Source organism: Enhydra lutris, unplaced genomic scaffold (assembly GCF_002288905.1).
Source record: "Enhydra lutris kenyoni isolate GAN:26980312 unplaced genomic scaffold, ASM228890v2 scaffoldscaffold71, whole genome shotgun sequence".
Lineage (NCBI taxonomy): Eukaryota > Metazoa > Chordata > Mammalia > Carnivora > Mustelidae > Enhydra > Enhydra lutris.
The window spans coordinates 5,316,634-5,336,452 of NW_019154155.1; the positions used below are offsets into that span (position 1 = coordinate 5,316,634).

The 19,819-nt window shown below is 35.4% G+C and overlaps 1 protein-coding gene across 2 annotated transcripts in view; it reads left to right on the forward strand.

The window, feature by feature from the left end:
- Window positions 1–19,819, forward strand: part of LOC111159909 (exportin 4) — a 123,416-nt gene that overhangs the window by 25,848 nt on the left and 77,749 nt on the right. Inside the window, exons 1-4 of one of the 2 annotated variants that reach the window (XM_022522588.1) lie at window positions 2,910–2,966; window positions 8,096–8,250; window positions 8,361–8,502; window positions 13,207–13,345. In XM_022522588.1, the coding sequence (XP_022378296.1) occupies window positions 8,408–8,502; window positions 13,207–13,345 (234 nt within the window). In that variant the 5' untranslated portion in view covers window positions 2,910–2,966; window positions 8,096–8,250; window positions 8,361–8,407. Of the gene's footprint in view, window positions 1–2,860; window positions 2,967–8,095; window positions 8,251–8,360; window positions 8,503–13,206; window positions 13,346–19,819 lie in introns of those variants that run through there. The other variant, XM_022522587.1, reaches the window with a different exon arrangement.

The following is a 19,819-nucleotide window of genomic DNA, read 5'->3' on the forward strand; positions in this document are numbered from 1 at the left end:
TGCTCACCTGCTGTTTCCTCTTACCATTACTGTACTCTGCTACCACCTAACTATTTCTTTCAGCTCTTCTGATTCATTTGATCACACCTTGGAAGTGAGAGCTTTTTTAAAGTTTTTACTATTTATTAGTGACAATGAAAGAACATTAATAGACAATACAAAAAGACTCTTTTACTATTATTATTTCTTTACTGAAAGTTTACAAGCTATGTAAAACATTCTAATGCCTGCATTGGGTGCTAGAGGAGGACTTTTAGGGGGAATTTACTTCCTTTCTATATCCATGCTTTAAACACAGTAAGTCTTATATGGTACTGAGCCACCTAAGTGTAGTTTCTGTTAAAGAGTTAGGGCGCTAGGTTCAGTTTCCACCTCTGTTTCCTCTGACCGTGAGCAGATTGATTACTCCATTCCTCAGTTTCCTCATCTGTAAAATGGGGATAATGATAGTTTTTACCTCATAAGGCTGTTATTAGGGTTAATGAGATTATATATGTACGTTCCCATCCATCTATTTGAAAATAATGCTTTGCAATGCTGAGTACTCAGTCTTGTGTTGCCTCTCCTTTTGGTATGTGCAAGGCTCTAGGAATTTAGAGATGAGTAAAATAAAGTTTCTGGTGTCAGAAAAGTCAGAGAAAAGGAAAGAGGGGTAAGCAAATACTTGGAGTACATTATGGTAAGTTGGGTAGTAGAGATACACCTGTAGTGTATCCTACAAGGTGAGAGAGACACATCATTTGTGTTCAGGCTGACTAGGGAGAGATCAGAAAAAGCTGATGAAGGAGAGACTGAAGCAGAATTTGAAGGATGAGTTCTGATTTCTTTCTTTTTTTTTTAATTTTATTTTATTTTTTCAGTGTTCCAAGAGAGTTCTGATTTCTAAAGAGGAAGGAGTTTATAGGTGGAGGTTCTATAGGTCATACTATGTAGGGACTTTGGAGGGAAAAATGAGTATTTTTGGTTTAGGCTCCCCACCTGCTGAATCTTTAGGGGCCGGGAATCTGTTTTGTGTTTTGTTTTGTTTTGTTTTGTTTTTAACAAAAAAGCTTTTCAGCACTCAGTGATGCATATAACTTGCTATTTGGAAACCACTGCCAAGTCATTTTCAAAAAGAATTAAAAGTTTTGGTTTTGGGAAACTAAAGTGAACACCATATTGCCATTTAATGAATCAGTTGATGATTTTATTGTTTGTATGATAATGTTCAACCAGGTGATTGAGATAAACCAACTTTTAGATTATACTTCACTACTTAGGAAATCTGATACTTATAAATGAAATAGTTAAGTTATATTGAGACCTGTACTTTACTAGAGTGTCTAAAGGTCATTAGCCTTAGGAACTATTTTTGTTTGTAGAGTAACTGGCATGATTATTTGCAAAATTGTCTATGTACTGCTTTTCAAGGGTGATGAGATGAATGTTTAAATCAGAGTTACCTGGGCAATCCATAGTTGTTGATTTGTATTCATAGCAGTATAACGTGTTGCAGTGATGTTTAATAATATGCCTGTGTTTCTGGGGTATAGTCAGCAGATATTAATGAAAATATATCTTGCAAAAACACAAACTTGTTGAATTTAAAAAGACAGTGAGAATGAAGAATTTGCAAATGGAAGGACAAAAATATTTATATTTAGCATAGCTTTCACAGTATTTTATTAATAAAGCCTTTTTTCAAAAAACATTAAGGAATTAACACAATTCTTTAATGAAAATATTTTCATTTTTATTAGAGAGCTGTAGAGGGTGCTGTATCATTGGGAATAGTATCTGAACTGGTTTTAGCTAATTATAAGAATTCCTTTAGGCCAGACTATCAAAGTTGGTTAATTTCTCATAGATACACATTTCTGCTCACTATTTTAACTAAAATTATAGTGACTAATGTTGCTGTAGTTTATAATAATGATCTAACATACTTTGTTGCAAAATTTTTTTATCTTCCAGATTATTTGAATATAGTTGAAATTTTGATCTCCCCATTTTGTATTGGTTACAGTAGCAAAGGTTTATTTTCCTACCATCTACCCTGACTCTCCCCGCCCAAATTGAGAATTCTGGTATTTAATTGGTAGACTTATTTAAGCAATCTCTTCTCTTCAGATGGGTCCCAATGAGTCAATGATAACCACGCCATATAATGAGAATATATATATATTTTAGGTTCAAAAGAATATTTATCTTTAGAGGAAAGAACAAAATGGAATTTTAGAACAAAATGGAATTTAAAAACCTGACAGACTGTACAAGTGGTTTTTGTTAAGCCAGAATTCTGGCTTTTTTTGATTTATTTATTATTCAGATAGGAATTTTATAAATCCCAACTTCACTGTTCCCTAATTTTTCTGGTTTAATGGTGATTTTAGAAAACTTGAGGTAGAATTATCTGGTAATAACTTTTATTTTAAAGGATTGCTGTTAGAAAACAAATTTTTAGTAACTTAAGATTCATTTTCACCAGTGCTGAAGAATCTAGAGATATTTGAACTTAATGAAGTGATATATTTTGGAATAAAAAGCAGTAAGTTAGCTATGTTTAAAAGATAAAGAAAATGTTAGGTAAGTATCTATCTTCTAAAATGTAGGCAACTTTAAAGGGTTCTCATCCAAACTTTGCCAGGAATTTCTTCCTTTTTCCTGAAACCATATTTTAAATATTTATTAAGAAGTTTTATACTATAGTTTCTTTAAAATAATAAGCAGGAATTTGTCCTTTCATTACCACCAACCCCCCCCAAGTGAAAATATTTTCTCTTTCTGTGGGTTAAAGGTTTGCTGCTGTTCAAGCTTTCTTATTAAACAAGTGTACTCTGTTTTTTTGTTTTGTTTTGCTTTTGTTTTTTTAACTCTCAAGGCACCACCTTCCATGGTTAATAATGAACAACGCCAGCATGCAGAGCACATATTCTTATCATTTAGGAAATCAAAATCACCATTTGCGGTTTGCAAGCATATTTTGGGTAAGTATTCATTTTAAAAATATTTTTGCAGAATCAGATCTCGTTTTTCTGTCTTGAATGTTTTTAAATTTTAAATTCCTTTTAAAGCAAGCAGGTTTGTATAGTTAAAATTTTCCATTAATAATGATTCTATTGAAGTGGCTCTAAAGATATTTCATAAAGCCAGACAGAGAAATTTGTTTTCACTTTGAATTTTCTTCCCCTGAATATAGTATTCAGTAATTTATTATTCAATAATTTATTCAGTAATTTATTATTGACCATAACACGAAGGCTGTTAATGGTGGGGGGGAAAGTCTAACAGTTTTTCAGTTGTTCAAGCGTGCTGTCACTTATCATAGGAAATGTACTATAATATAGCTTACCCTAGTGTTTTAAAATTATGATTGTTTTGGAGGTTTCAACAGTTTTTCTTTTAGTTTTTTTTCAGAAAAATTTTTTTTAACCATGTAGCTTATACTCAGCTTTCTTAGCAAATATTAGTCAGTTCTATGTAGGTTATCACTATATATTTTTAAATGAAGCATTTTTACTCTTGTAAAAATGTTTTACGGGTACCTTTTATCTGACATATGTACAGAAATGACCTCTTTCCTTTAAAAATAATCACAAAAGTTAAAACTCTTGTCCAAAATGGCATTTTCTAAAATATATACACACAGTTTTCTTCCTCTTACATGTTTTTCAAAAACAGTAAGAGATAATTTCATTGGTTATTGTTATTTTATAACTTAATTATTGTTGGCTCTTTTTCTTAATTGGAGCTATTTTTTGTAACCCATATTTGAGGCTCTGAGTTAATCCTTGACTACAAAGTTGATTAGTTATGTATTAAGACCTAAAATTTATGATCTTTTATTCTTGTGCTTTTAGAAAGACTCATCTGTTAGCCATCAGCACTCTGGTTTTTAGATTGAAATAGCCTATAATTAAAATTATGTTAATAATGCTTTACATAAAGGGCTTATAAATAAGTTGTCAGATTGGAGTAGAAAGAGTATTGCTGTAGGTATGGTGAGATCTGGATACCAGTGGTGCCTGCTGCATGGTATCAACTTAAGGAAGTCATTTAGCCCGTTTTTCATCTGTAAGAGGAGAACATTGGTACCCTTTTCCTTCATGGACTTGGTTGCCTTAAGCTGTTATGAGGCACAAATGTAGTAACATTTAAAACCGCTTTGTAAACAGTCACATAAAAGTCACACATTTCCTGATTTCAGAAGGCATTTAAAAAATATGATAACCTTAAAAAAGTGTTCTGTTCTTTTTTTGCAAGGAGCTAGCAGTGGTGGTGAAGGTGGCTCTGTCTCATTCAGGAGTTAGATCTTACCATTAGAGGGACAGTTTTAATAACCACCTTTTAAATTCTAAATGAGGCAGTTTTTTTGTTTTTTTTTTGTTTTTTTTTTAATGGTCAATTTTTATACTTTGGGGTGAATTTGTTTCTGGCACTAAGAAAATTTGTTACCATATGCCCATGGAGAATATTTGATTTCATGTTAAATTATAAGAAGCAAAACTAAAAGCACTATTAAGAATTTAAGGGAGGCTTCATCTTTACTGCCTTGAGAGTGTCCAGCATTTAGAAATTTGATTTAGAAAGCCATCGTATTAAACTAGTCACCTAAAATAATTTGAGTCTGGTTTTTATGGCTTATGCCTTAACTACATTAATTAGGATTCCATCATTTTCATCTTACTTTCTATTGTAATTCAGTTGTCATTCTGTACTAGTTGGGAAATGGTTGATCTAAGTTTTAAGTATTTTATTAGAGTGTATTTGTTTATACAGCTCTTTCCTTTTTAGAGTATGTATATTTTATGAAGTACTATTGCTTTGTTATGATTTGAGCTTGTTTTAGAATACTTTTGTTTTCCTGATAAAAATTTCTAAAGAATAGTATTGCTAGTTCTGGCTGTGCTTTTAAAATCAGTTTGGGTTTTGAGACATTAACTATTTAAAAGGTTGAGTGCATGTATTATAAGCATAATCTAATCATTAATGTACTGCAAAGCCCTGTGTTACATTAATGTTTACATCTAAACTTCACAGAAAATCTTTCAACTCCTTACTCAGTTGCCACCAGCACAGAAGGGTTAATTCCTCTAAGAAGACTTCTCATACAAGTGGCAGTCAATCGCAATTCAGAATTTTCACATTCTTATTTAGGGATAATATGTCATTTTTATACAGTGGGTGATATTCTGATGAAGGGGAGACTTTCTCTTTGATGCTTCCCTTTTCTGGCCTCTTAAAATTCTTCCTTCCCACTTAAGTTTTATGTTGCTTGTTTCTCCCCATTTCTTTCTCTTCTACACTTTTATTTTTATTCTAGGTTTACTTTTCCACTCTTCTCTGTGTGTGTGTGTGCACATGCGCATGTGCGTGTTCATGTTGCATGCCTGTGCATTTTGTCAGAAGACTTTTAGACTTCAGAAGTCTGGCACTTAAGGTTTTGCTAGTTTGGTCTGGTCGAATGTGCGTTCACAAATCCTGCAAGTTCTGTTCTTGTTTAAGAAATACCTCCAACCAGTGAGAGATTGGTTCAACGCTTCTGGGACTAACTTTGTAGCATTCTTCTATCCTTCCCTCAGAGAGAAATGGATTTCTTTAATTTCTTATCTCAGAAGTGGTTGAAACAAAACAAAGTGAAACCCTGGACTTACTGTTGATTGGTGTGCCTATGTATCATTAAGCAGACTCTGGAGCTTCTATTGCCTGTGCTTTAGACAGAAATCTGGCCAGAGGTAATTGTCTATAGTAGCTGAATATCTCAGACTTGACTATTATGGTTTTAGTATTCCTCTGAAAATATTTTTGATCAGAATGTAGTGCTCTGCCTCTCATTATTTACTTCAATTTATTTCACCTCTCATTATTTACTTTAACTTTTGTTGTCATGGTTCTGTGTAGTTTCAGATGGCTGACATGATAGAAATTAATTTTATTTACATAATTATTATTAAAGTTACTGTGGTGGGAAGTGAAAGCTTCCTGCCGAAGTGGCCCAAAATAATTTATTATCTAGACAGTGTCCTGGTCAGTGGAGAATCATCCTAAAAGTATCAGAAATTCTAAGTAAATTGTGATTTCCTCATGAAGACTTTGCAATTTCGAGCATCTTTAGAGCAGAAAGCAAGAATAAGAGCTTGTTTGTCCAGGTGAAGTCCTAATCTTCTGCTGGTAGCTTCTAGAGTTCCATAGAGCTTCTGCACATTTATATTACATGTAAGTACAGTTTATGAAGGCTAATCAAAAGTTTTACGAGAAGGTATAATTCATTAGGTTAGGAAAACTCCTCCTTTTAAATTTGGAATTCGGCTTTCTTTTTTTCAGATCCTCCATTCTTAGAGACAGCTTCTTATGGGAATAGTAATTTAGCTATGCCTATTTAATATCAAACAGGGGTATCTAAGAGTTATCTTGGAAACTTTTGAATGTCATTCACCTTCTGCAGTTATTTCCTCCCCCAATCCTTGCAAAAAAGGAGGAGGAGGCAGGAGAAGTGGATTGGGTATAAGCACAAACAGTTAGAAATAAGCATGTTTCATTGCTTATGAAAACAAGAAGGTACTTGTTTGGTCTTCTCTTCATTGGCATATGCCTTTAGGGGCGGGTTAGTATCACTCAAGAAACATTTACCAGCCATGCTTATTGAATTTCTTCTCTTAATCTCTTGGTTCATCAACACTTTCTTTAGCTGTAAAATGCAGAAAATGAATTAGATGATCTTTGGAATTGTATTTCCAAAATTCTGTGAGTCCGTAAGATTTTGCTTCTTTGTTAAAACTCAAGGATTTCAGGTTTCTTGTCCTTAAAATTTTTACCATTGCAATAGAAAATGAAATTAGGCCATCAATCATCATTCAATTTCAGGAAGAGGTTTATAATAAGAGACTACTTAACTTACCTTTATGAAGCAGTACCATATTTCTCCTTAAGTGATCTAAATAGATAGAGGTAGTTTCTGTTTCAAATCCTCTTTGAATAAAACATGGCTTGTTTGTTTTTTACTCCTGGAACTTTAAACATCTTTTTATAATAGGTTTACATTTTTGGAAGCTGTTGCTTTATTTATTGATAATTTTTTAAGGTTTCTAAATTTTTGTGACTTCTGATTATCATCTCAATTAGAATTCATGTTAAGATAGCATGGAATAATCAAACTTAAAAAGAAGAAAGGTCCGAATTGGTTCCTCTTATTAGTTTTTATAGGTTCAAAACTCACATGTAGTAGTCTAAATTGATAGGAATTTATGTAGGGTATACCTTTTCTCATGCATTTTTATAGCTTATTGTGTCAAGATCACTTACAAGATTTTTAAATGACCTAATCTTGAGTAGGAGAGAAAATGATGTGCCTGACTATATCTTCATGCTCTTCTAATAAATTCTTGAAGGTGCCATTCTATGCCTAGAGTTAATTTCTCATGGCTTTCAGATACTCATGTCTAGTGATCTTGGCAAATAACCTGCAATCTAATCATAGACTTTTCATGGATTTCACATGATGGTTATTTTTTAGGACTTCACAAAATTTTCTACTTTTTCTTGACTTCATTTTGACTGTTTCTCCCTTTTGATAATGCTGTTTGAAAACCGATTGTAGTGGTATTGGTGAATGAAAGAAAAAATAGAAGATTAAGATATTTCTTATGGATGTTAATTTTCTATTTTTTCTTTCCCTCCTGATTCAGTTTTTAGTTCAGAAACTATAACTTGCTAGTTAAGGCTGGGTTTTTCTAAGTGTAGCTTTGGAATTTTACTCAGTTTGAACAATATTGCAATCAGAAAATTCACAAGAACTTCTCACCTTGTGTAAATGTGACTCATTTTTCTTTTCTTTTCTTTTTTTTTTTTTTTTTTAACATTTTGAGAAAAGTAACCTGAACGTGATAGTGTTTATTTCTGAACTTGCTATTGGAGATGGGCCATCCTGCTGAAAGCTCAATCACTTAACAAATATTTTAACAGCATGGCTCATCACAAATAGTGATGTTCAAAGACTAGTTTAAGATATTTTGCAGATACAAAGCTCTATTTTGCACAGGGTGAGAATCTCTTAGGAAATTTTCTGATTGCTTTATATTTTTATTTTTATTTTTTTTAAAGCTGTGTTATTTTTTAGTTCTTCATGCTTTGGAAGTAACAGTTGAAGAGAGGTGAGGAAAGTTTGTGAAAATTGTGATCGGTGATTAGCTGCCACCTGCCTGGGGTGTCTTCTGAGAGGAACTAACCTCTTTGTGGTGCTAGAGCAAGGTCACTGGATTAAAAAAAGAACAGGTAACCATCTTATTCCTTGTCTGAAAAGTTCTGTTTTTAAATTAATAAATGCAAAATGTTCAAAGGAAGATGAACGGCTGTTTAAAGAAAGTTTCTAATTTTCTCCTCAGAAACAAGTAAAGTGGACTATGTCCTCTTTCAAGCTGCCACAGCCATAATGGAAGCAGTTGTCCGAGAGTGGATTCTCTTGGAAAAAGGTAGCATCGAGTCACTGCGAACATTCCTTTTAACATATGTCTTACAAAGGCCTAAGTAAGTATGTGGTGGAGGTACTGCTAAAATACTTCTACTGTGCTTCTCTCTCTCTCTGTTTTTTTAATGATAGATGTTTATAGTTAAGCTCTGCTTGGAACTCATATTTTAAAACTCACATGGTTGTGAGTTGTTTTTGGTACTTAATGAAATACTACTTTTTCTTTATGCTTACAGTACTAGGTTTTGTTTCTTTGAAAACATGATGCTGGATGTTAGGGATTTTTTTTTTTTTTTTTTAAGAATTTATTTATTCATTTGACAGAGGGACACAGCAAGAGAGGGAACACAAGCAGGGGAAGGGGGAGAGGGAGAAGCAGGAGGCTTCCTGCTGAGCAGGGAGCCCGATGTGGGGTCCAATCCCAGGCTCATGACCTGAGCTGAAGGCAGAACCTTAACGACTGAGCTACCCAGGTGCCCTGGGTGTTAGGTTTTTTTAGGTGTTGGTTTAGTTCCAAAGATTTTGATTATAAATAAAAGTTGATCTTGGACTCAAATGAAAATACTTTGTACTTACTTGTTCTTTTGGTACTTGGTAAGTATTATAAGACATAGGTGAGTATCCTAAGACAGGTGAAGAGGGAACCATCTGTGTTATGTATATATGTACATAGAAATGCACGTTAAGGCTGTAGAAGAGAAGGCACCAAATTTTAATAGTTTCTTTTGGAAAATGGATCAGTTTTAAGAAATGGGGTAAAAGTAAGTTTTCTTTTTGTGTCATACACATTCTGTCATTTGAATATTTTATAAGATTTGTACATTCTTTGCCTATATGATTTTTTAATATGATGAAAATTGTCAGTCACACTATTTGGGGGAGAAATTCATTTACCAGGGTGCCTGGGTGGGCTGTTAGGTTAGGCGTCCGACTTGATTTCAGTTCAGGTTTTGATCTCAAGGTCATGAGTTCAAGGCCTGCATTGGGCTCCATGCTGGGCATGGAGCCTACTTAAAAAAAAAAAAAAAACAACGAAGAAGAAAAAAGAATTCATTTACTACTTACCTTTTTTTTTTTAAGTCCCCCAAACACCAAGTTGTCTTTTGAGAAGAGGCAGTGCACATTGTATGTATGCCATTTGCGTAATTGGACAATTGAATTCGAGGAAAGTGTTATGTAAGCAGAAATGTTGGTAATTAGGAATTTCGATTAGTGGCATTAAACATACATAAAGCTTTAAAAGTAGAACATACATTTGTTCCTACTCATTGTTCACTAGCAGTCTCTGAATTCATAATATTTAATAATAATTACTGGCACAAATTTAGCACACAGTTAAATGCTGGTTGCTTTACATATGCAAGAATGCATGAGAGAAAAAAGGCAAGATTTACTTAGCTTATAAACATTACAGGTGTAATGGGTAATATTTTCTATAGATGAGTGGATATAGATGTGTGTAAAGGGAGAGTTTGGCTTGTTTTTCCCAGTTTTAATAGCATAAGGAAAAATTGACCAGTTTTCAAACCTTTCTCTTCTTCTTCATACTGGTTTTCTTTATTTAAATTTTAATTTGTGTGATATGATGAGGCCATTTGGGTGTGATATGATATTGTCTTGCCCTGGGGCTGCTCATTGATCCCACCCTCCCCACTTGGGAACCACTGAAATCTGGAGAGTTTGTAAAACTTTAATGTGTGGTTGACTTAGAGAGAGAGAGAGAGAGAGAGAGAGAGAGTGTGTGTGTGTGTGTGTGTGTGTGTGTATACATGTGCTCACATGTGATCTCTTGTATTATCCAAGAATAATCTCATTCTTATTTTTTTTAAAAGGAATTTATTTATTTATTTGAGAGAGGGTGAGAGAGAGAACGAGCACAGAGGGAGAGGGAGAGCAGACTGCCCGCTGAAGCCCACTGAGAGCTCATTGGAGGGCCTGATCCCAGAACCCTGAGATCATGACCTGAGCTGAAGGCAGACACTCAACTGACTGAGCCACCCAGGCGGCCCCCAAATAATCTCATTCTTAAATAATTTTCATTAGTTCAGAAGCTATTTTGGAGCTGATTGTAGAGTTCTACATTGAAATGGTTCACTTATATATTTTCTCCCAAACTGTTTAAAAACAAAACTCTTAGCAAAATTGTAAGAAGAGTACAGTAAACACACAAATACTCTTCCTAGTGGGGATTCAGTTAACATTTTGTCACATTTGATTTCTCTTATATATGTGCATTTCCCCCCCCAAACCACCTGAAAGTATGCCACAGAAATCGTGATACTTCATCTTTAAATATTTGAGCATCTCTCCTGAGAGCATAATCTCAATACTCTTGATATAATTTACATATCTGTATTAATCTAATGTAATTCTGATTCTACATTTTCATTTCCCCAGTTGTCTGAATTATGTTATTGATATCCTTTCTTCCTTTATGTTACTTGTTTGATCCAGAATTTAACCACAGATTATATGTATTTAGTTGTCATGTCTCTTCAGTCTCTTTTAATCTGGAACAATGCTACCCTTCTTTTGTTTCTCATGACACAGCCATTTTTGTCTCCTAGATTTTCCTACAGTATGGACTCAAGTCAAATGAAAAACATTGGTATACTGCATAGGTAGAATACTATGAATATTGTGTTCATAATGTTACATACTTCTTATTTGGTGCACAGAGTTTTTTCTGTTTTTTTCCTAATTGGGATAACATTTGCATAGAGTAAAATGGAAGGTACACTTGACAGTATAGCAGAGTGGTTCAGAAAGAGACTGATTTCCACTTCTGCCACTCTCTGTGCACTGGCAGATTACCCTCTTTGTGCATTAGTTTTTTTAATTGTTGTTTAATTAACTATTAGAGTTAATACTATTTTACTCAAAAGATAGTTGCGAGGATTAAATGTATGTATTTTTGTGAAGGTGGTTTATAGGAAGGCTTGCATACTGTAAGGATCAACAAATGTTAACCATTATTATTTATTTTCCTATTAACTTACAATTTTTGCCAATGGACTTCCTTAAAACTGGCTTTATGGGGGCTCCTGGATTGCTCAGTTGTTGAGCATCTGACTCTTGGTTTTGACTCAGCTCATGATCTCAGGGTTGAGGGATCAAGCCCTGCATCAGGGTCCCTGCTCAATAGGGAGTCCGCTTGGAGATTCTTTCCCTCTATCCCTCCCCGCAATTATGCACACACACATGCACCCCCCCCAAATAAATAAAATCAGCTTTATGTACATTTCCTAGGAGTAATCAGTGTATTTGAAATTATTGTGTTGCTCCAAAAGTACAGAAATTCACTTTGATCAATTCATATTCTTCCACATAGTAGGATCTCTTTATTTATTTGTTTAATGAATGCTTCAAGTCTGTATTTTGAAGGAATGCTTTTCACTTCAGTCTTGACAGGGAGACATGTTTGTTTGTAAATGCCCATCATGTGTTGGGGGAGCCCTCCTTAGTAATGGCCCACCATGTTCAGGGAAAGTTTTTGGAGAAAGTGGCATCACAGTCTTGGCAGAGGACATCAACATTTAGAGGCCAGGAAGTGCATGTGCATTGTGCCAGGAACTGAAAGAAGCTCAGTATTTCTGCAGTTTGGAGTGTGTGTGGGGGGAGATTTGAGAGGGCAGCAGAGACCTGACCATGAAGGGTCCCAATCGGGACACTTTCCAGGGTTAAAGAAAACACTATTTGTAAGTAATGATGTGAGACAACAGGTAAATTGGGAGTGTCCAAAGAAAGCTGGGCAGGATCCCACTGCTTGTAAGCCATGTTAAGGAATTTGGAGTTTGTCCCAAGGGCACATGGTTGTCGTATCCTATGGCATCCTAGAGTCTGGATTACAAAGTTGAGGGTTAGTTTTCTGAACCTTACCTTTAAGAAGAGATTGCAAAAAGACAGTTCTCTGTTTCCTTGTGGTCTAATAGACTTTGTAGAATGCCTCCACTTGGAATCAGTCAGTGCTTCTGCCATCACACTGAGGAGCACAGTTTAGATAGGAAATTTTAAAAAGTTTTAAAAAAATTTGTATGTGTCCATAATATATCATGAGCAGCTAGCATGTTGCCTTTTCATATTATAGGGAATGAATTTAAGATTATACTACTGGTTGGAGATGGATATAGATCAGAATTTTTTTTAATTGACAGAATCATAAGCTGGCTCTTAGTGAACTGACTTGCATCTATTGAACACTGCCTAAAGCAGCTAACACTTATCTAGCACTTAGTATGCACTGGACATAGTTTTTTTTTTTTTTTTTTTAAAGATTTTTTTTATTTATTTGACAGAGAGAGATCACAAGTGGGCAGAGAGGCAGACAGAGAGAGAGAGAGAGAGAGGAGGAAGCAGGCTCCCTGCAGAGCAGAGAGCCCGATGTGGGACTCGATCCCAGGACCCTGAGATCATGACCTGAGCTGAAGGCAGAGGCTTAAGCACTGAGCCACCCAGGTGCCCCTGGACATAGTTTTAAGAACATTTAATCCTAGTGACAACCCTGTTCTGTTTATCCCCTTTGAACAGATGAGAAAGCTTGAGGCTCTGAAGCTGTCTTGCTCAGGGTCACATAGCCCGTAAAATAATGAGTGCAGATTCAAATCCAGACCTTACGGCTTTGGACACTGTGCGTAACCAATAGGCTCTACTACCCTCATATATAAGCAGTGCTATTAGTAGCTTCAGACATAGTGAGAAATTTGGGAGTATTTTTATAGTAGATTCACGTAAAGATTTTTCACAATGATTTTTATGTTTTACAGCCTCCAAAAGTATGTTCGGGAACAGATTCTATTAGCAGTAGCAGTAATTGTAAAACGAGGATCCTTAGATAAATCAATTGACTGCAAAAGCATTTTTCATGAAGTCAGCCAGTTGATAAGTAGTGGCAATCCCACTGTGGTAAGTACACTATCTGTATTTATAAATATTTAAAATTTTTATTTTGTATGACACAACAGTAATGAAATCTGCATTAAAGAACAAGTGCACAGTCTAAAAATCAAGCAATTTTCATTTGTTCATATTTTCTTTTAGTCCTTTATGTTTACATACTATCGATATAGAGTACTTTGCTTTTTCCTTTGACTCTGTTTTTCCGTGTTGGCATTGTTCATAATCATTATTTTAATGGTATAAAATACTATAAGCCATTACACTGTAATATTCTTAAACGTTTCTTTTCTGTTGAGCATTTTTCCTCATTTAATAAACTGTTGACAACTACTAATGATAATGGAAATGTTTGAATAAAATATAAAATAATATGTAATGTAACAAAAATTATTTAAATGTTGCTGTACTAATGAATCAAGGTATGCTTTGACCACCAGGTGTTAATTGAACACATCTGAGAACCCTTTTTCTTGACTGAATTACTCTGGGGAACGTGTTTTTTTTCCCCCTTTCAGTATTTTGTCTGCCTTTTGAGAACTAGTCATGCCTAGAGAGTGACTGGTGGTAGCCTCCTGTCAGAGGCAGGAGGAGTTGGAGTTGGTGTTAGTGATCAGCTGTGATCTGTGGTTAGAACTTTTGACTGTTATCAGCTGAAGGATATTGTGGAGTTGGGTTTGGTAATACCTGGCTCTTATGATTTTCATGTGTAAATCTTGAAATGTTTTGGGTGGTTTTTCATTTTACCAATATCTTTAATCATTTGGAAGATACCTATGTGAGGCTATACACCTTAGAACTTCTTATGAATTACTTTACATCTTCTGTGGCCCCTCAGGGAGCGGTACAATTTTAATAATGTATTTGATGTATGAGGTTAGGGTATAGGTACATTTTTGGAGGACTCTTATATTGTCACTTACTTTCCATAGTATCTTGGATCTCCTGCCCCTCACACCTCTTACCATAAGCAGATGCGCACTCTTCTCTTTGCTCTAGTCATCTGTCCCCCACTCTGGCTTGGATCACCAGCCTGATAACCAGGGTCTCAACTGAAGGACTGCAAAAGGAAGTTGTCAGGACTTTGGAACTTCCTCTACATGCCCAAAGTATATTTTGTTTTTCCTTTGGAATACACCAGTGGTTGTATGTCTGTTCTTTTTCCTTATCAACTTTATTGAGGAATAATTTACTTAATGTTACCTTATCCATTTAAAATGTACACTTCCAGGGGCACCCGGGTGGCTCAGTGGGTTAAAGCCTCTGCTTTCAGCTCAAGTCATGATCCCAGGGTCCTGGGATCGAGCCCTGCTTGGACTCTCTGCTCAGCAGGGAGCCTGCTTCCTTCTCTCTCTCTCTCTCTGCCTGCCTTTCTGCCTGCTTGTGATCTCTGCCTGTCAAATAAATAAAATCTTAAAAAAAAAATAAATAAAATGTACACTTCCATACTTGTGACAGTTGTGAATGAACTACCATCACAGAACAGATACAGAACAATTTTGGTTGTGTAGGTATCATGTTCTTTGCCATTTTTGCCGCAGATTTCTTAAAGTACTGCTCTCCAGTAGAACTTTCTGTGTTGATGCAAATGTTCTGGGTCTCTACTCCAATATGTAGCCACTATACCAGACACATGTGGCTTTTGAGCATTTGAATTGTGGCTGATGTGACTGAGGAACTGAATTTTTATTTTTTATTAATTGAAATTCAAATAGTTAAACAGAGCTTGTGGCAACCATATTGGACAGTAGTAGTTCTAGAGACTTAGATAATCCAAAGGTCTAATTTTATGTTTTTTTTTTTCCCACTTAATCTTAGTATAGGAAAGTTTAATTGCTTACATAAAACTGACAACTTCAGAAATGTGCATGTGTGAATCATTACATTTTAGGAGTCATTTTGGCTTTGTTTTATGTAGTGCAAAGCTCTCTTGAAAATAGTCCCCAAGATTCTGTTTAAAATTTTTAGATAAAAATGATTGGGAAGCTACTTTTTAACTGTGTTAATCTTTATACTTTTAGAATCTTCTGTTGGTAGACATGGTCTCCATTTTTTTTTTTTTTTTAAGATTTTATTTATTTATTTGACAGACAGAGATCACAAGTAGGCAGAGAGGCAGGCAGAGAGAGAGGAGGAAGCAGGCTCCCCGCTGAGCAGAGAGCCCGATGTGGGGCTCGATCCCAGGACCCTGGGATCATGACCTGAGCCGAAGGCAGAGGCTTTAACCCACTGAGCCACCCAGGCGCCCCCATGGTCTCCATTTTTGATGATGAGCTTTGCTCCTGTTATGTTGATGCCTCAGGGTTGCCTACATTAGTTGTGTAATGGTAATCTTGTTATTTGCATGGATTTTTGTTCACATTTGTTGCCTAACTAATGGCCATGTGTGCAATCCAGTGGTGGCGGTCATTGATAGCTGATGGGAAAGCAACTAGCCATAAGTGGTAGGGAAGGGGTATGTTCACTCCAATGTTTATAGCAGCATTATCGACAATAGCCAGACTATGGAAAGAGTCCAAATGTCCATCAACTGACGAATGGATTAAGATGGGTGTGTGTGTGTGTCACAATGGTATATTACTCAGCCATCAAAAAGAATGAAATCTTGGCGTTTGCAGTGACATAGATGGAGCTAGAGTGTAATTATGCTAAGCAAAAAAGTCAGAGAAAGATTTCACTCATGTGAAATTTAGGAAACAAAACATGAATATTTGGGAAGGGGGAAAAAGAGAGAGGGAAGCAAACCATAAGAGACTCTTTTTTTTTTTTTTTTTTAAGATTTTATTTATTTATTTGAGAGTGAGACAGTGAGAGAGAGCATGAGAGGGGAGAAGGTCAGAGGGAGCCGACTCCCCATGGAGCAGGGACCCTGATGCGGGACTCAATCCCAGGATTCTGAGATCATGACCTGAGCCAAAGGCAGTCACTTAACCAACTGAGCCACCCAGGTGCCCCCCATAAGAGATTCTTAACAATAGAGAATAAATATGGTTGATGGAGGGAGGTGGGTGGGGGGGTGGGCTAAATGGGTGATGGGTATTAAGGAGGGCAGTTGTTATGATGAGCACTGGGTGTTAATGTAAGTGATGAATCATTGAATTCTCCCAAAACCGATATTATTCCACTATATGTTAACTAACTAGAATTTAAATAAAAATTTGGAAGGAAAAATAAAGTAGTAGGGAAAAGGTTTGGAACTAAAGCTACTGCTTAGAAATGTTATCCTAGACCCTGCTGCTCTGAATCAAGTTACTCTTCGTATTTTTAGATTCTACTTGAGGATGTATTGTTTCATTTGCTAATCTGCAGTAAAGGAGCCCAGCTCATTGTGATTGACCAGGATTTAACCTTCAGGAAATTAACTAGTAATTCTGGGATCTATATGTTTATGACTAATGCTTTTTCCCTTGTTGATTTGGTGATCATGTTAGCTAGGATTTCAGTGTTAAGGTAGAATTTCTGTATCCTGTCCTCATCCCCCATGAGTAGCTTCTTGGCTCCGGATACTGAAGGCACAGGAATTGCGTTCTCTTTCTTTCCCCTTGGGTAATTTAACCCACCACAAAAAGTAGTCCCAATGCAACCTGGCATTTGGATCTTTTTGAGCCACTGAAATAACTGATGTTCTAAGAATGATTGGAACAGATGTAACTGTTGAGTTAGAGAAGATTTTGCTCTGTTCACAGTGTTTGCACTCTGAGAATAGTGGGTAAATTTAATATCCTCATGAAATATTCCAAAACAAAGTTGTTTTTTTTTTTTTAAGTTGAATTTCTACTAACAAGATTAAGAACTTATAGTATTAGGGAGTGAGTAGTGGGAGGTAGAATTTAGTTTCAGGATTGCTGGATGAATTTACTTCAGTGACCACACTGGAACATTAAACTAGAAAAGTACCCCTACAATTACACGACAAGTTAAATGCCCGCCATATGACACCATGTGGCCATCCCGATTTGTCCTTGCCTGGTAGTTTAAAACTAGCTCATTTGGCAGGTCTATAAAAATGAGGTTAAGACCAGTACAACATTTTAATATATTTTCTTCTCTTTATTTTCTTCTGAGACTAAGAATTTGTGGGAATGCTGTAAGAATTTACTTAACATTTTCTTAATCTCAGAGACAGAATTATCAGTGGAAGGGAGGTAAAGTAGAATGTTAAAATCAGAACACTGAAACTTTCTTCATGAGAGTAATTTTAAGAGCTATTTGAAAAGAAGAGCTAACTGACTGATCGTTTTCTATAGATAAAAAAGAGTTGATCTCATGAATTATTTAGTTTACTAACTTTCCCATCATACCTCTTCTAGAATAATGTTCCCATCAACCTTCACTGGTCAGAAACTGAATGTAGTCTGGCTTTCCCATGTCCCTTTTATATTTTGTGGTGGTCCATCCCCTTTACTAAAGTACATGTTCAAATAAGTTTTGGGGCAGTATAGTATAATAGAACACTGATTCTGATTTTGGATTCACATTTAGGCTCAAATCACAGCTCTTCCATTTACTGTCTTACCAAGTTGTACAAATTATTTACCACCTCTAGGCCTTGATTTACTAATACTGTGTGTAAAATAAATGTGATAATGTCCATTTCTGGGACTCCCCAGGCAAGGAAAGACGATGTTAAGTAAATTAGTAAGTAAGCATTCAACAAATGTATGTTTTATCTTCCTAGTGATCTAACACCTTTGCTTATAGAACTTTGGGACATATGCTCTAATAGATTATCTCTTTTAATGGAAGTAATTTTTTTAAAAGATTTTATTTATTTATCTGACAGACAGAGATCACAGGTAGGCAGAGAGGCAAGCAGAGAGAGAGGAGGAAGCAGGCTCTCTGCTGAGCAGAGAGCCCTATGCGGGGCTCCATCCCAGGACTCTGGGATCATGACTTGAGCCGAAGGCAGAGGCTTTAACCCACTGAGCCACCCAGGCGCCCCGGAAATAATATTTTTTAAGTGTTGAAATTAGAAGAAAATATTTGTCCTTTTATTCATGAGTGGAAACTAATTGTATATTTTTAAAAATTATATATTATAAAAAAATCCAACGTAATAACTTTCCTTTAAATGCATTTAGGAGGTTTCTTACAGTGTTCGTTCTTTACAGATAGTAGTAAAGTATTTCCTAAGGAGATTATATTTTTTAAATACAGTCCATTTTCCAGGTGTCATGATGTATTCTCAGAGTAATTGTGTTGGTACAATTATTAAATAATATGTTGTTTCCTGCATGTCTTTGTGGACAGGCTGTTTTCCTTCTGTGGTTATAAAGGTTGTCGTGGTTACTTCATCTTGGTTTGTAATTGTGTCAGACTCACTCTACTAATTTGAAAGGGATAGGCCTGGAGACTTCAGTTCCTAAGGAAATTAGCTAAATTTTTTTTATTTTAAATTAATATTTAAGCTAAATATTTCACCTATTTAATGTTTATTTCCTTTGAAAGTAGTAAGCATATGTTAAATCACTTTTAAAGCTGTTTAATTTAGCATTTAAGCCTCCTGTCTTCCTCTTTGCTATGCTAGAGAGAAGTGGGTGAGAAATTCACTTATCTACAGCAGTGCTGCCCCTGGATTTGATAGCCAACCTAATCTCTCTTATCACAAGTCTCATTGATGTTTGCTTAGAAGAGCAGCTGGAAGTCTGCTTTATGTATGGCAACGTTTCATAAAGTTTATTCTTGGTAATAAATCTCCTGGGGTAAGAGCCAGGCTATTATAAGAGACAATCCTCTCTCTGAACAAGAGTATTTTATTTTGTCAGCTGGAGTTAGTATTTGAATATCTTGTGCTTATGACAGTAAGCTGGTGAGTAAGGCAAGCTGTCTCTGAAGGGTATTTTTACACCATCATGAAATTATTGGCTTTCACTGGAAATGAGAATGCTTCTGTAGGATTGTGATGTGAAGACAACAGTTACTTAAGTTGTTAGTGAACTTAACTTGTGAATTTTTAGTAGTTCAGTGAAAGAAAACATATTAAAACTCATTTATAATGTTAAGACCTCATTGAATTTCTTCTATTGTACATATTTAAATTTTCTTTTTGAAATTTATTAACTGCTAAAAAATGGTGAACACATCATGTATTCGTTTTCCACTTGCCTTTTGTTAATATGGTATTAGGTGTAGAAGCAAATGTTGATTCATCAGTTCAGCTAAGATTTACTGAGCATCTGCTATATTGCTTTAATGCTTTAGTTATAGCTTTCTTTTTTTAACTGTTATCTTGTAGTTTTAATTTGATGGAATGTACTTAATAATCAAGAAATGGAACAAAAAAAGCCAAAATAGGTATTTTTTATGATAATGATAAAAATACTATTGTTGTTTTACCTTATCAAATCATAAGCTGCGGGCGCCTGGGTGGCTCAGTGGGTTAAGCCGCTGCCTTCAGCTCAGGTCATGATCTCAGGGTCGTGGGATCAAGTCTCACATCAGGCTCTCTGCTCAGCAGGGAGCCTGCTTCCCTTCCTCTCTCTC